Source organism: Onychostoma macrolepis, chromosome 09 (assembly GCF_012432095.1).
Source record: "Onychostoma macrolepis isolate SWU-2019 chromosome 09, ASM1243209v1, whole genome shotgun sequence".
Classification (NCBI taxonomy): Eukaryota; Metazoa; Chordata; class Actinopteri; order Cypriniformes; family Cyprinidae; genus Onychostoma; species Onychostoma macrolepis.
In genome coordinates, this window is record NC_081163.1 from 17,007,497 (window position 1) to 17,023,246 (window position 15,750).

General features: G+C 37.0%; 1 protein-coding gene across 2 annotated transcripts in view; it reads left to right on the forward strand.

Annotated features, from left to right (window-relative positions):
* Positions 1 to 15,750, forward strand: part of cntnap5a (contactin associated protein family member 5a) — a 64,281-nt gene that overhangs the window by 14,204 nt on the left and 34,327 nt on the right. For both annotated transcript variants that reach the window (XM_058786907.1, XM_058786909.1), the window contains exons 2-4: positions 3,811 to 3,921; positions 5,012 to 5,205; positions 14,328 to 14,475. In XM_058786907.1, the coding sequence (XP_058642890.1) occupies positions 3,811 to 3,921; positions 5,012 to 5,205; positions 14,328 to 14,475 (453 nt within the window). The remainder of the gene's footprint in view (positions 1 to 3,810; positions 3,922 to 5,011; positions 5,206 to 14,327; positions 14,476 to 15,750) is intronic.

The window sequence follows — 15,750 nt, forward strand, 5'->3', positions numbered from 1 at the left end:
TGGGAGATTCCCAAATTTGTGTTGTATAAAGTTAAAACGACAAGTTGAGAAAACTCAAAAATCTGCTGAAGCTGGTTGCCTTAAAATTTTTAAGTTGGCTCAACTTTTTTTTTTTACAGTGCAGAAACATAGAAAGGACATCGTCAAAGGGGTCATGAACTGCCTTTGCTTTTATTTTGTACTGTTCTCTGAGGTCCACTTATAATGTTATCAGGATTTATACATCAAAAACATCATAATTTAGAAGTAATAGGCTATTTTCCATCCTGTTTTTAACCCTCCTCATTATAACGCTCTGTTTGAATAGGCGTGGCGGGAAGTAAATGCCCAGTGCTATGATTGGCTAATACGGTAGTTGTGTATGTTTGATAGCGTACATTCCTCATAGATGTACACTGCTGTGATTTAGGTTAAAAATGCATGAATAACTCAATACATATCAAACGATATGTTGCGACATTATTGTCAGATTCAATGTAGTCGGCACAGTATCAAGAATTGAATTGTGTATCATAGAATTGTGCCTTGTTTGTAAACGAATCCGCAGTAAAATGAATTGAACAAAGGACTGAGTTCTTACTGATGTGATCTGAATCTTCATTAAAAATAATGTTAATTCACTCTTTCCTAACATTGGGATCAGAAGGAAGGCAATGCAAACACTGTTTTTCTACAACTTGGCACTGCACAGCGTCTTGTCTTCAGAGCCATCTTTATCAGTTAGTTTCTGCATAGACCTGTGAGTGTGCCTCTCTCGTAAACACTACATGCGTGAAATGGTGGGCGGGGCTAAACAGGCAGCGGTGTAGAAGGTGGTACTTATCCACACTATTACATCAAAGATTAGAACATTCCAAAAGCTGTCATTTTGGCAGACTGCCTTTAAAATAAGCTGTTTTTACACTAACAACAAAGTTTAAGCTCTGAAACTGACAGGATGTTTTTATAGTACAATGACAATGACCAACAATTCGACGTATGCGTGCGTTGCTGCCGACGTAAAACACGTAGAACATGCTGCGCATTGTTTACGAGCAGATGCATCATGGTGCTATCATGAATGGTGACATGGAAGAGAAGAATTGTTGAATAAAGAAAAAAATATTATATATATATAGGCACACAAAAAGTATTCTTGTAGCTTCGTAAAATTACAGTTAAACCACTGATGTCCCATGGACAATTTTAACAATGTCCTTATTATATTTCTGGGCCTTGGAACATTTCAGTTATGTTACTGTCTTTGCAGGGTCAGAAAGCTTTCAGACTTCATCAAAAACATCTTAATTTGTGTTATGAAAATGAACGAAGGCCTTATGGGTTTGGAATGACATGAGGGTGAGTAATTAATGAAAATTTTCATTTTGGGTCAACCCTTTAAACATACTTTTAAAAAGAGTACATATTATAGAAATAATATACTTAAGTGCAATTAAGTAAAAACAAACTTAAAATTTATACTAAGTACTTGATTACAAGTGCTTCTTTAAAGCATAACGAAAGATTCCTAATTACTTTAATCTAACTGAAGTTATTTGAGTACATTTTAAGTAATTTAAGTATGGGAGTGGTTTAAGAAACAGTCATGAAAGTTTATTCTCTTCAGGTACACTTAAGTGGCTGTTTATTTAATTAATATATTATCTGCAAGCACAGTTTTTAAGTACACTACAATTAAACATTCAATACAGTTAAGCGCAATTCTTTTTCACAGGGTGAGGTGTGAGGATTTTCTCTGACATTTAGTCAAACACAGCAGCTCACAGCATTTCAACATGGGGAAACATCTCGGTGACCAAAATTAAAACCCTTCTTATAGAAAACTATTATGAGTAAAGTCTTTCTCATGTGAGTGTACACCATTCCGATCACTCTTTCCAATAGAACAATTTGTATCTTAATGTGTGAAACTTTTTCAATTATCACCAAATTATAACTGAATGCACCTTTATTGCTTACTGTGTACAGAGACTATAATAGCTATATTTCTAATAAATGCAACACATTATTCTCCTGTTAAATGTCAGTGCCGTGCCATGATCATCTTTCAAAATGACTCAATACCCAAATTCCCATAAATGGATGAACATTCATACTTTCATCTGAGGAATTCATGCAAATTCAGATTTTGAATTAGAATTTTGAAGGGTCTGCTTGAATGAGAGCTTTTCATTTCATAATTATTACCGTTTCATGGCAGCCTTCACGAAATCTGCTTTTGTTGGTCTCATCACTGTGAATGTGCAAAGGTCAAGAGAGCTTGAACATAAAAATATGACGAAAAGATTCAGACACTGCAGTGACTTCACATATGTATGAAGGTCAAAAGTGGTTAGCGCTTAGCAGGAGGCTAATAGCTGAACATATGTCATCTAAATTTAAAAGGAGGGGCTATCTGGAGCATGCAGCATTTGTCTGTGATGCTTTCTGTGATTGAAATACTTCATATCATTCATATACAGAATGTATAGAACAGCCCCTGTGAACTTACAACAACTGATGACTATAATTTCATGATGTTCATAACTATCAATTTATTTAAGTGCCCTTTTAAGCCTTTGACTCTCGCTTGTAACATTGGACGGCAAGCATAAAGTACGCCAGAATGTTTTTAAATGGAAATGTCTTTGTGGAATGCAACACCGGTAGGGAGCTGACCGAGAAATCCCATATGTAATTATTGATATTCACTTACCCTTTCATATCTCTTTCTTCCTGCCTCAAGGCCTTTGCTTGCAATGCAAAGTAATTCACATCATTTGGGGAGCTGTAATGAAAACCACAGTGAAGGAAGCTGAGCATCTCTAGCAGACACCCAAGAGAAGGTTCACGAAGAGTTTGTCGACATGCTAATTAAATTCATTCAGATTTTAACTCATTGATTAAAAACATGCGGTTGTCTTTAGTTCAGAATGGCACATGTGGTGTTTAATAGTAGGTTTTAAAGTAATTATGCCCTGAAGCCTGATTGGAGATCTTATTCAGGACACTTCATGTGGGACATTAGTTCTACAGCAACAAATTTCATTGACCTTGCAACAGAATGTTTATTTTATGGGCAAGATTTTTACTAAATGTTTTTGGACGTTTTTGTGATGAATTTTGTAAGGCAGATTTTTTTCACAGTATAGTGTAAATAGGTGATTTATTGTCTCGTCTGTGAACTTTACGTGATAATATAGTACATAACCTTTTCCTTCAAACAGTAAAGTCAAGACCCCTGCTGAGTTTTAACCCTAATTATGACACTTTTACCAAAGTGCAGCGGTATATTTTGCTGTTACCATAGAGATAACCTTCAGCAGTTGCTTTCTTGACCCAGAAACCTGTTTTTCTCCCCATCTCATTTTTAAGCTTCTGACCATGAAGCCATTATTTTTTGTATAATTACAGAGATTATACAACCTCTAAAACATATAAAACCATGCCAGTGCCAAACTTTTATGTGTGCATTTGTTTAATTATTTTTAAATAACTGCTAAACGTAATTTCAGCTTGGATCTGTACATTGATTGTCCTTCAAATCTACAGGTATTGAGGAAAAAGTTCAGTTATTATATAACTCAGTTATTCAAATTCTGAAAATATTTCAGCTAGGTTTGATATGAACAAAAGGGGTGCATAAAGATGGATTTGCCACACTATCAGGATTATTTGAAGGTATCCGTATTAGTGAAGAGATCCATCTCACCTGTCTGATGGAAGCTTATCTGAACAGAAAAGGATTCGTCTGAAGAAAATCTGTAAGTAGAGGGGTTTATTTTCACATGAGCTAATGTCTGTCTGTTTTATATTTGTTGTGTTTTCCAGACAGCTGTGATGGATCTCTGGCATCTATTCTGCCTGCAGCCTCCTTTCAGAGCTCTTCACATTTCTCAGACAGTCGGGCTGCATACTTTGCCAAATTAAACAAAAAAGATGGTAAGTTTAAGGTCTCATTTGCATGTTAATTCACTCATATGTGTCAGTTAAGAAGACAATGTAAATTACACTTTGGAAATTTAAGCCTTCCTTAGTGTTAGCCTTTTATTTATGAACCCTTACAGCAACCCTTCCTTGCCTGTAGTGTACATGTATTTGGGTTTGTCATTCTTTGATATATAAATCATAAAAAGTGGCGTACATGTTCATGTTTTAAGCTTTTTAAAAATATATATATTTATACAACTATTATAAAATATTATTATCAAGGTAATATATCAAGAATATTTTCATACAATGCATCATCATCATCAGTATAAACCCTGTGTCTAAACTTTTTGTTTAAAACCATATAAATAAATCATGGGGAAAAGAAAAACTTCCAAGATGCAAATCATAAATATTTACTGCATTCATGTGAATTTAATTCATTCCCAAAATGACAAGAAAGAAAACCATAACTCCAGAAAATTGCAGGTTTGAGACATTATTGAGCTTTCACTCTTGCCCTATCTGTGCATGTTCTCTGAGCTATTTATAGATGTGACCAACCTCTACCGCCTGCATCTGTAACAAACTAAATGATTCCTCTCTCCAGGGGGTCTGTGTAAACGCTGCTTCTTTCAAGTCAGAGGTCCCCAGTTTAAAATTCTGCTCTGATCTGCTCCCGTGGTGTCCGCAGTGCTTGAGTAATGAACCTCTCTGCCTGAGTCAGACCAATTTCTCCATACAGTGAGCTTGAGGATTGTGGAGGCATAAACGCATCTTTATATGGAGTACATGTGCCAGCAGCCCTCTCTGATCCAAAGTGAACGCTGTACATGTTAAGTGAGGTCAAGAGGTCGACGCTTCTTGGCTTGTTTTGGAGTGGAAGCTGTCTACTGATTGACAGCAGCTCACCCCCTGAATACAAAACCAACTGAAAGCCAAATTAAAATGCAGTTTTGATAGTTTCATATAGTTGCTCGAATGAAAGCCAGAGCCAATTTCTTCTCCCATACATCTTGCTTTTCAGCAAGGACATCATATGACACTCAGATTCGAATAATGTTTTGATAAACTTTGACAGAGGTCTTATGGGGTTCTCTAGGAGGAGGTGGGTGGAGCCCAGAGTCGACGGACAGGTCGCCCTGGCTGCAAGTTGACCTCCAAGACCGAATGGAGGTGACAGCGGTAGCCACACAAGGCCGTCACGGCAGCACGGATTGGGTCAGCACCTACATGCTCCTGTACAGTGACACCGGACGCGTGTGGAAGCAGTACATGTTGGAGGACAATGTTGGGGTAGGTGTGCGTGTTTTGGTACCATTTCACATGGCTCATTTTGCAGAAATAACTGTCCGTGCATTATCCCACTTATTACATGGCTGCTTATCTTATAAATAAAGAAATGCAAATTAAATATTGATTTTAGTCTAAATTATTGTATTATGTGAGAAGAAATAGACTGTAGAGTGATATGAGATACAGCAAACTAGCACAGCGATAGGAAATCGACTGTCTGGGGCAATGGTAAATTATACAGTTTAGCGGCCATTATACAAAATTATTACACGGTGCACCGGAATGCTCAATTCTGATTGGTCAATCACAGCATTCTGCAGTTGAATATTTTCGTGTAATGATCGTTAAACTGGATATTTCACCATTGTTCCTGACAACCAATTTCCTGCAGTGTGCTAGTTCAATGCTTCTGGTATCACTCTGCAGTCTCTTTCTTCTCACATAATTGGATCATTTCAGCTCAAATCAGTATTTCATGTCAATTTATTTATTTATTTGGTAAGTAATAAGTGGAATAATGTACATTTACCCGTCATTAGCGCAAAATAATCCCCTTTAGGGTGATACAAGTGCCTTTTGCTTTGCGTTGGAGTTCTGATCGCCCTGTTTGGATTCAATTTCCAGAGAGCATATGAAAGTAAGGTCATTATCCTTTTGACAATCTCCTTTTGTGGCTGAATATTTACTGATTTAATTGATTACGCATCACCTATGCTGCTGCAGAGGAAAATGATCGTCTTGTTTTGAACATCTTTAGTGCAGCTTATTTCCATGCGCTTAAAAGTTCTGATCCCATTAAACGAACTCTGAATTCAGTTACTAACATACAAATTGCTGCTAGCATTTCTGAGATTCCTGAAATAGATCGTTCTAATGATGGTGAACCTGCCACAGCCTCTCAATCATCGCAGGTGTTTGAAGAGAGCTTGATGCTGAGCCGCCAACGCATCTATTGTCTTTGTCCTCGGGCTTGGCCTCTACACTTATAATGTGTGTAAATGACGGAATTTTCATCATCCCCTATCGCTGCTTTGTAATTATATTCAAACGATGAGACCGCCGGTTTATTAAAGATATAATGACATTTTCAAAGTGTGTTTAATGAAAGGAGAAGATTACAGTCGAGTAAGACGTAATTAGCTTTTAATGTGGTGGAAATGTAGAATAAAGTTGATCAGAAGTGTAAAGGTAACACCCTCAGCAGTGTGAAGGGAACCGGTAATAATCTCTGCCTGTTTCAGGTCTGATTTGCTTGGTTCAGTTGAACTACAGAACTACAGAATCATAAAATCAAAATCTTTTTTTTTTGAACATGAATAATGTCAGGAGTCTATCTCAGTTTTATTAATATTCCCCCAGCACTTTTATTTGATACACAATAGGCTCATTATAAAGCTCTGAATGTTTGACATGATTTACGATAAAAAATGGTTTATATTCACCGTCATTCTGAGTCATGCTGTGCTGTCGTGCATAAAGGATTGATTTAGTAAGCTGTATATAAATGCTTCTGAGGTACCAGTCGATTGGATTTATTTATATTCTGTTTACAAGAAAGTGTCATTCACCAGGTTTAGAAGATTGATCCTTGCCCTTTTACATAAGGATACATCGATTCATCATAGAAAAGAAATTCCCACAATGTAATATAAATGTCATATATATTGCCATATGCGAGGTATTGGAAATATACAGACATATTCATCAATTATAATTAAGATTATGTAAGTTTAGACATCCGTGTAGTAATGAGTTGCAACACCAGCATTTATGGCAATGCAATGATTAGGTTTAAAGATTATGTATTCAGTAAAATCTACATATTTTCAAACCAAATGAAATAAATGCTGTTCTTTTGAACTTTATATTCATCAAAGAATCTCAGAGGAACAGTATCACAGTATCCACAAAAATATTAAGCAGCGCAAAACAGATTTCAACATTAATAATAGTAAGAAATGTTTCTTGAGCAGCTTATCAGCATATTATGAATTCATGTGAAAGAATCATGTGAAATGAAGAACTGGAGTAATGGCTGCTGAAAATTCAGCTTTGCTATTATTTCAAAATGTATAAACACAGAAAACAGGTAATAATATTTCACAGTATTATAGTATTACTGCACCTTTGATCAAACAAATACAACACTGGTGACCATTAAAAAAACATAAAAAAGACTTTTGAACAGTAATATATGTTTGATACTCCAGCTGCTTAATTTCTTCTCAAGTGTGATGACATAATATTCCCATAGTTTTTGGCATTATTGTGAAAACCCATTATGCAAAGATGGTACATTAGGCTGATATTTTTCCCAGCAGCAACATTTAAAGGCAGAACGAACAAATGTTTCCAGTCATCAGATCCTCGGCGCTCCTCTATTAGCATTCCTGAATGCATATTTGAAATGCAATGTGAGCCGCTTTGGATAAAATGTATAAATATAATGTAAACGTAAAACTGCATGTCTGAATTCTCTGCTTTTCCTTTCTTTCTCTGCTGACTAACTTCTCTTCAAGCTTAGACAAGCCAACAATAAAGAATAAAAGAGTATTAGACGGCCTCCTTCACAAGAGTGTCACGTTCACAGTGTTAAGGCAAAAAGGTTTGGAAAAGAAGGTGTCTGCTAAATGAAAAGAATGGCTTGTCAATAAAAAAGAATAAAAAGAAAAACAGTCTTAACTTGTTGTCAAGACGGTGCTTTGTTTTAATGAGTGTTGTATCTGTATCTGCTGAGGAAAGCTGCCAAATGTTTTGGCCAAAGAGGACGGCCCATCCGCAGAGCTTGTTTGCCTCCTCGTATGTCAGAGAAGGTCTTCCTGTAGGAAGGTGTGAATAGGCTCCCCAAAGTGGCAGATAATTGCTCTCTCCAGTCTGCACTGATGCTGCTGCTGAGTGTGTTGATGTGTAATAGTGTTTGCTGTGAGACAGAGGAGATAGAGTGGAAGAAACATGCATGTTTTTTAAAAAGCATTTATTGTATCTTTAATCAATAACAGTGAATTTTATGCTGTTGATTTTTGGTTAAATGCTTGAGATCCGACCAGCTCATGTCACGTAACGTCTTAATATTGTGGCCCTGGTGAATTGAAGACAGGCGAGCACTTCAAAAGCTGAAATAGCTGTTGACATGTATCTTGCTGGAGTTTCCCTGACACATTTCATTCTTTGTCTTCATCTTGTATTGCCGTCGTCTCCTGGCGGGGAAACAGGATTCGCCTACGTTGACAGAAAATTGCTGACTGCAGAAGCTGCGTGGGGGCCTCACCACGGTCATTTCTTTCGTCTTATAGCCTGTGGGGCTTCGAGCTACTGAGCTGTGTTCATGCCATCCTTTGTCATTTTTTTTCTTCACATACAGTCTGTGTGTGAGAGAAGTGTGCTAGTGTCTCTGGGATGTGAGAATTTTTCTTCCAGGAAGGATCTGCTCTCTGGAATGACAGGAATCAAACTGGAAAATGTTAATAACATGATGTTAAAACTGACAGTTATGTAGTCATTACATCCAGCTCACCTCTCTATGACTGATCATTTTGCTATCAAGCAGGACTGTCTTTCCCTTTCTCTTTTTTCACATTTTTTCTTTCTCCTTTATTTCATTGTTCATTTTCTTTTGTTCTCTCTTTCATTTGTTCCCCCCTTTTTGTCTTACATAAGGAATTTCAAGCTTGCATTCTCACCATGAATGTATAAAGCCTGCTTCACACCACATGCAAAGTTTTTATTCTGGTGGTCATATTAACAGCTTCCAGCATTCACACTGTGAGCATGAGTGGAGCAATGTGAATACTGTAAAGTGTTAATATGGAGCCTAGCGGAAGGTGTAAGTTGAGTGTTAGCACTTGAGCCTATTTTTACCACACACACATACACATTGTGAAAACAATATGGTTTTCCTCATTACCTTGAATGAAATTTCACAACAATCAAATGTTATAATCATAGGGCCAGTTTTACTAAACAGGGCAAAAATTTCAAAACAGCGCTGATGAGTGTGGAAATTTCTGCGGGTGATTTAATAACAATGTGTACATTAAAGAACACAGACGCAACATCTAATTTACACATTGACCAACACAATATAGCCTGCCAAGCGCAGTGCAAATTAGCGTAGTCACAAATAAAGAATAAAGAAATAAAGAAGTCACAGTATGCTGAAAATAACCAGAGGCCATAAAATGAAGGGTTGCAAGAAGTTTTGATAGACCTGGTATTGCGGGACTCCTAGTTGAGGATTCCAAGTTGTCTTTTAATTCCTGAAGCAAGTTAAAGATAACATGGCTTGGCAAACAATAGTTTCTTGTAAATTAAATAAATTAATACGTGTGGAAAAAAAACTCTCCCTTCTACCTAGTCTCTCTGTTCTCTGTGGTGCCTCCTCTTAGCAACACCAATTGCAGCCATTTCAAGTGCAAAATAGTTTAAGACATGCTTTTTTTGGCCATTAGATAATGCCGCAAATACCAGTAATTTGATGTTAGTAAATCACATTGTGTGTTTCATTTGAATACTTTCCTCCTATGCATATTCAATAAGGTCAGGTGCAAAAATAACTGTGTCCACGCCTTTTCAGCGCTAATTCTTCCCTGCACGTCTTTAATAAATCCTGACAGTACTATTTTAACGCCAAAAGACGGTTTGCATTGGTGCATGCTGTTAGTAAAACTGGCCCTTAATGTGAAACTTCTAGTTGTTATTATTATTAATAATTTATGTGAATTTGTGAACAGAATATGTAGTAAAACATGCCTAGTTGTCCTTAATCAGGAGGGACACTCAGCCTTTTTTAAACTGATAACGCTGATGACAACACAGTTTTTTTTATAAGGATGTACTCTGCTCAAGAGGGAAGATTTTGTGAAATCCTGGCAGTACTTTCAAGCAAATCATAGGATCAATACCACAAAGGTTTCACCTTACGACAGCAAAACTATTGTTGTGCTTGAATAACTAGAAGGTTCAAAAGTGGCAGACTATGAAGTCTTTGAACTCATTAAGCTTTTATCATTGACACAATTCTGTTTTTGAACTAGTTAGTTCCATTGAACAGAACTATCAAACGCTACATAAAACAAACTATTCTTTCTTTCAATTTCTTATATGCGAGTGCATTATATTTATAAAAAATGTCATTGTCATTGTCATTGTCACATGTCATTGTCAAAAATGGCATTTAATCATTCCCCCATCCATTTGTAAATTCTGTAATTCAAACTATACTGACTTTTAAAGTCACTTGTAATATTTGCTCAATGCTTTTGTATGCAGCAATAAAATAATGTCTTATATTATCATAATTTCAGACCTTTCTCAGCAAAGACATGCTAATAATAGTGAATATTGGTTTAATTAATCAGCATTTTATTTAATAAATAACAGTAATTTTTGCCTGTCAGTTCATCTTTATATGGTTCTCAAGCAAGCACTAATCATATGTCATTGATAATGGGTAGCTAAATCAACTCATTTCTTTCTATGTCCCTATTTCTCTGCCTCCATCTCTCATTCATACCTCTCAGGTCTCACATTACACGGAGGCTTGAACAGCCCCATAGGCAATCAATAGGAGGGCCCAAGGTTTCGTTAGATTAGCTCGCTTAAAGCATGAACCTGGCGGCCCATTTGGGTCCCATAAAATATAATTGATGTAAAAGTCTGCGACTCATTCAACCATAGCAGGCCAAAATCAGAATTGCAGAAGAAGTGTGCTAAAAATCACATTGTGCGCGAGTTTGTCTTGGCTCACAGTACACATGCTAGCGACACCCCTACAGCTCTCAGACAATGATGAAATCGTCACTTGCCATGCCTTCAGATGCGTTGATATATTTTATCCTTTTTCTGCTTCACTGGATGACTGTAAATAAAACATTTATGATGTTTCCTAGTGCAGGCAATGCACATTGGAGACAGAGAGAAAGGGAAGGAGACTCCTTGTCTATCGTCTAGGGACAGTTTTGCTGTCTTAGCTCTCGTTTAAACATGGTCACAGAGGCCCTGGGGTGCTGTCTATTTCTGACACTCACGGGCCCTCGCTTCTCTGGGGACAGAATGTAATTCATGCTTCGAGTAGGTCAGTAGAAGCTCTATTTGACACTTGAGCAGCTCAGAAACTGCTTTCTGTTGATAAAAAGTTGTAAAACATTCATCAGACATGTTTATTTTAAAATGAAAACATATATAAATTCCTAAAATTGCAAAATAAAATTTCATTTAGTTTAAGTTTTTCATCTAAAAATGTATTTTTGATCATTTTAGCTTCAGTTAACAATACTGTAATAACCCTGGTTTGCTGTTTGAATGAACTGTCTCCAGTCTTTTGTTAGAGACATAGCAAGCACCGACAAGCGTTTTCCCGTCAGATATCAAATACAAAACCCACCCCAGTTGAGCTCATCTTGTGTCGGTTCTTCTTTCTGATGTGAATTCACACTGGTTTCAGGGAAGCGAGGACTGGTGAATCACAGGAGGATATAACAGTTGCAGACGTAACAGGGTTGATGAAACGGTCCATGGAGAGTCCATGATAACGCCAGCAGTGCATGGGGGCTTAATGAAGGAGGAGGAGGTCTAGCAGGAGTCAATACAGGAATAGAGTTAATGAAGTGTAGAGAGGAGCTGTTTACGTGGGCAGCCTGTAACCGGGGCATCTTCTCGGATCCGATGGGAGCTCCGCTGCGCCCTTGGGCTGAGGTGAGCTGATAGGTAATTGGATGGATGTATTGTTGTTTTCTTTTTTTCACTCTCAGAGGTGGAAAAAGAGAGAGGAAGAAGCAGTCAGGGACAGGATGTTGTCGTCACTGAGTGCTCAAATGAGAGTGTTAGTGATGTAATGACAAATGTGCTCATGTTGATATTGATGCATTTAACAATGGAAAAAAATACCTAAACTTCTTTAGAAAAGGAAGAAAAAGTATCATAAAGTATAGAAAGGTTTGATATGAATATAATGATTATCAGTGCCAAAAAAGCTTTAAAATGCATAAATGAGATTAAAACAACTAAAAAAGGATAACAATTTTTTTTGAGTATGTCACCGTTCATCCCAAAAACAACCTTGCATTTTACAAAAATGCATTTCACAATGAAAGCAAATTCAAAATATTCTTCAAAATATATTTGTGTGCACAGAAGAAAGTCATAAAGACTGTTCCTTTAAAGGGGTGGTTGATTGCAATTTCACTTTTTTAACGTTAGTTAGTCTGTAATGTTGCTGTTTGAGCATAAACAATATCTGCAAAGTTGCAGCGCTGAAAGTTCAATGCAAACAAAGATATCGTCTTTTAAAATTCTGGAAGTTTAATGCCTACAAAAATGACTGGTAAGGGACTACAACGAGTTACTTCCCGGGTCTGTTACGTCACGGACCCAGATAAACCCCACCCTCGGGAACATGTAAGGAAGGGGGCGAGGCCATGCTGTGCTGCTTTAGAGAAGAGGAAGAGAAAACTAGGGGCGCACGTAAAAATCTATTCATATATGAATCGCGATTCTGTCTTCTAACGATTCTAATGGATTCACAAGTTTCAAAATCAATGTTCTAAAACAGCCGTTCTTAATACTGTTCCTCGCGTCGCCCTGCTCTGCATCTCTCACTCTCTCTCTCTCTCTCTCTCTCTCATTCAGATCGTCAGATCAGCTCCAACAAACTGTTCCAATTATACATTTTCACATAGCAATGAGAAATGTTATACATGGATGCGTGTGCGGTTGCCGTACTGTATTAAAGCTTTAATCAGAATAAAACCGTATATTAAAAGCTAACATAAGCAATAGCATAATAACAGAGTATCTAAAAGTATGAGACAACAAACAAACAAACATACCATTAAGAGCCGTGCTTGCACAGGTTCTGCGTGATCCTCTTCACTAATATCCTCTGCGTCTCAATCAGGCTCAAATTGATAAGCAATATAGATGACGCCATTGTTTACAATACAACCGGAGCACATGCCGCTGAGCTGAGGGGCGGGACATTTAGACGCATGCTCGGCGGTTTAGTGAATCACAACACACTGAGCCAGCTAACCAATCAGAGCCCATCACGTATTTCTGAGGAGGGCTTCATAAAACAGGAAATAATCGAGGCGTTTGTCAGAGAAGGGACAGGCGGTGTGGAATAAAGGTAAATTATATGAAAAATAATGCGTTTTTAAAAAAACGAAGCATGAACACATGTTAGACTGCACCCCATAAACACAATCAAGCCAAAAAAAAAAACAGTAAACCACCCCTTTAAGAATGGAATCTTTAAAGTAGATCTTCCACAAACTCCAATGCACCGAGCTTGCTTATCTACAAATGTGCTATCCTTAATACTTTTGGCTAGGGCAGTATTTCTTCTTCCAAGTGTGTCTGCAAGCAAAACAAAACAGGGCCTTGAAAGTCACTAACGTCAGAGTGTTGTTTTTGCTGGCATCATAACAGCATTTGTGGGCTGCGAGTGGCTCACCAGGGGAGGTGATGATAATGTTGATGTTATTTATCTCAAAGGGACATGGAAAAGTCTATCTTTGAAAAAAGTTGACGTTCTCTTTTTGTGATTCATCCGTAACCATGTGGTGTTTTGGTCATCGCTTTTCATGTTCCATGCAAGTCTCAACTGTGAAGTGACTCAGACGCAAATTACTGTCAAATTATGAGTGCTAGCAGATGAAAAAGAGTTGACATTTACATAAACTGTTGCGACCTTCCAAACAAATACTGCTCTTTGCATTCAACTGGGTTGGCGTATTCATAAATAGCATTTTGTCTGCGGAAAATTTCTGATAAAGCAGCATGTTATAAAATATTGTAAGGCACATTCCAATAATATGGTATAAAATAGGATTTGAAAATGTGATTTTACTTTGTAGTTTTTTGTTGTTTGTTTGTTTTAAACACCTGGTTTTTGTGTTGTTGTTTTTTTCTAGTAAGAATCAAAATGAAAAATAAATGGACTGATAATTAATACTGATCATTTTATTAAATTAGTTTTAAAACCATCTGACCTAATATATTTAATACTTCTCACAACAACAACACAGATTTCTGCCTCTAATGCTTCAGAAAACTACTGGGACAACAAAGTGTACCATATTGATGAAAATGAAAAAACATTTTCTTTTTTTGTCTGTTTACAGAGTATCATGGGTAACGTGAATCCAGACAGCGTGGTCCACCATAAACTCAGCCAGTCTATCAGAACCCGGTTCCTCCGCTTCGTTCCTCTGGAGTGGAGCCCCAGTGGTCGGGTGGGCCTCAGGGTGGCTGTGTACGGCTGTGCTTACCGTAAGTGAGAGTATTTAATGTTTCAAACAATATTACAAATAACTAGCAGGCATTTTACTTTCTGAGACATAACAGTTACATGTCTTGCATTTATTTTTAATGATAAGCAGTATTTCTGTGATTAGCTTTACAGTTGGAGTTCAGATGTACACAAAAAACGGTGTGTGGATTTTCACTCAGAAATTGCTAGTAAATTTGGTAACACTTTAGTATAGGGACCAATTCTCACTATTAACTAGTTGCTTATTATCATGCATATTACTAGCATATTGGCTGTATATTAGTACATGTAAAGCACGTATTGTATTCTGCATGACCATATTCTACATCCCTAACCCTACCCAATACCTAAACTTACCTTAAACTATTAATAAGCAGTAAATTAGGAGTTTATTGAGGCAAAAGTCATAGTTAATGATTTGTTAATAGCGAGACCTTAAAATAGAGTTTGACCATCTTTGTTTTATTTATATCTTCGAAAAATCCTTTTTACAGTGCAGATTTTGATATTATGCAGTTAATATCTTCTATCATTACATGAGAGAGCTATAAAAAGAAAAGAAAAGAAAAAGAAAAAAAGAGTTGCATAAGAAGGATTGCTGAAGCATCCTAGATCCGATAGCAGTTCGCAGAGAACATTTCCACAGTCTTGGTAACGGGACAATAAAACAGTTGTGACACAGTATATAAGGTGATAACATTACCCATAATTCTTGCTGCAGATCTTCACATGCCCTCTGTCCTTTGTCCTTTTCTAGTCACACAGTATTTTTTCCAGGTGCTGAATTAAGGTGACACAGATAATTCATTGCATGACAGCGGCAGTTTCACTCCGTTTTCCTCTAAATGAAGGTCGTTTGATGACTTTCTTTGATGATACTTTTCCAGAACTGAACAAAGATGTCCAAATATCAAACACTTATCAGTCTGTGTTAGCTAGAGAAATTAAATATCCCTTTAATGATACTGAGATCCTTAAAATGGATCAACTGTTGAATTACACAGGCATTTATAAAGAGATCCCACAGTTAACGCCTTCATTATTCTGTGGCATGATCCATGTATTAAACTCGAATTAATGTGTGCTTTGCTGATAAATGCTGCATGAAGAGTCTCAGTTCAGCTGTCTGTACTAATCAACCACAGACACTTAAAGAATTCACATGCAAATCCCATGGCAAATCTGAACCATAGATGCCTGATATTATGAATCTTTAAGCACTGGTCTGACTAATATACACTAGATCTTGAGTGCTGAATATAACCTTGAAAGAA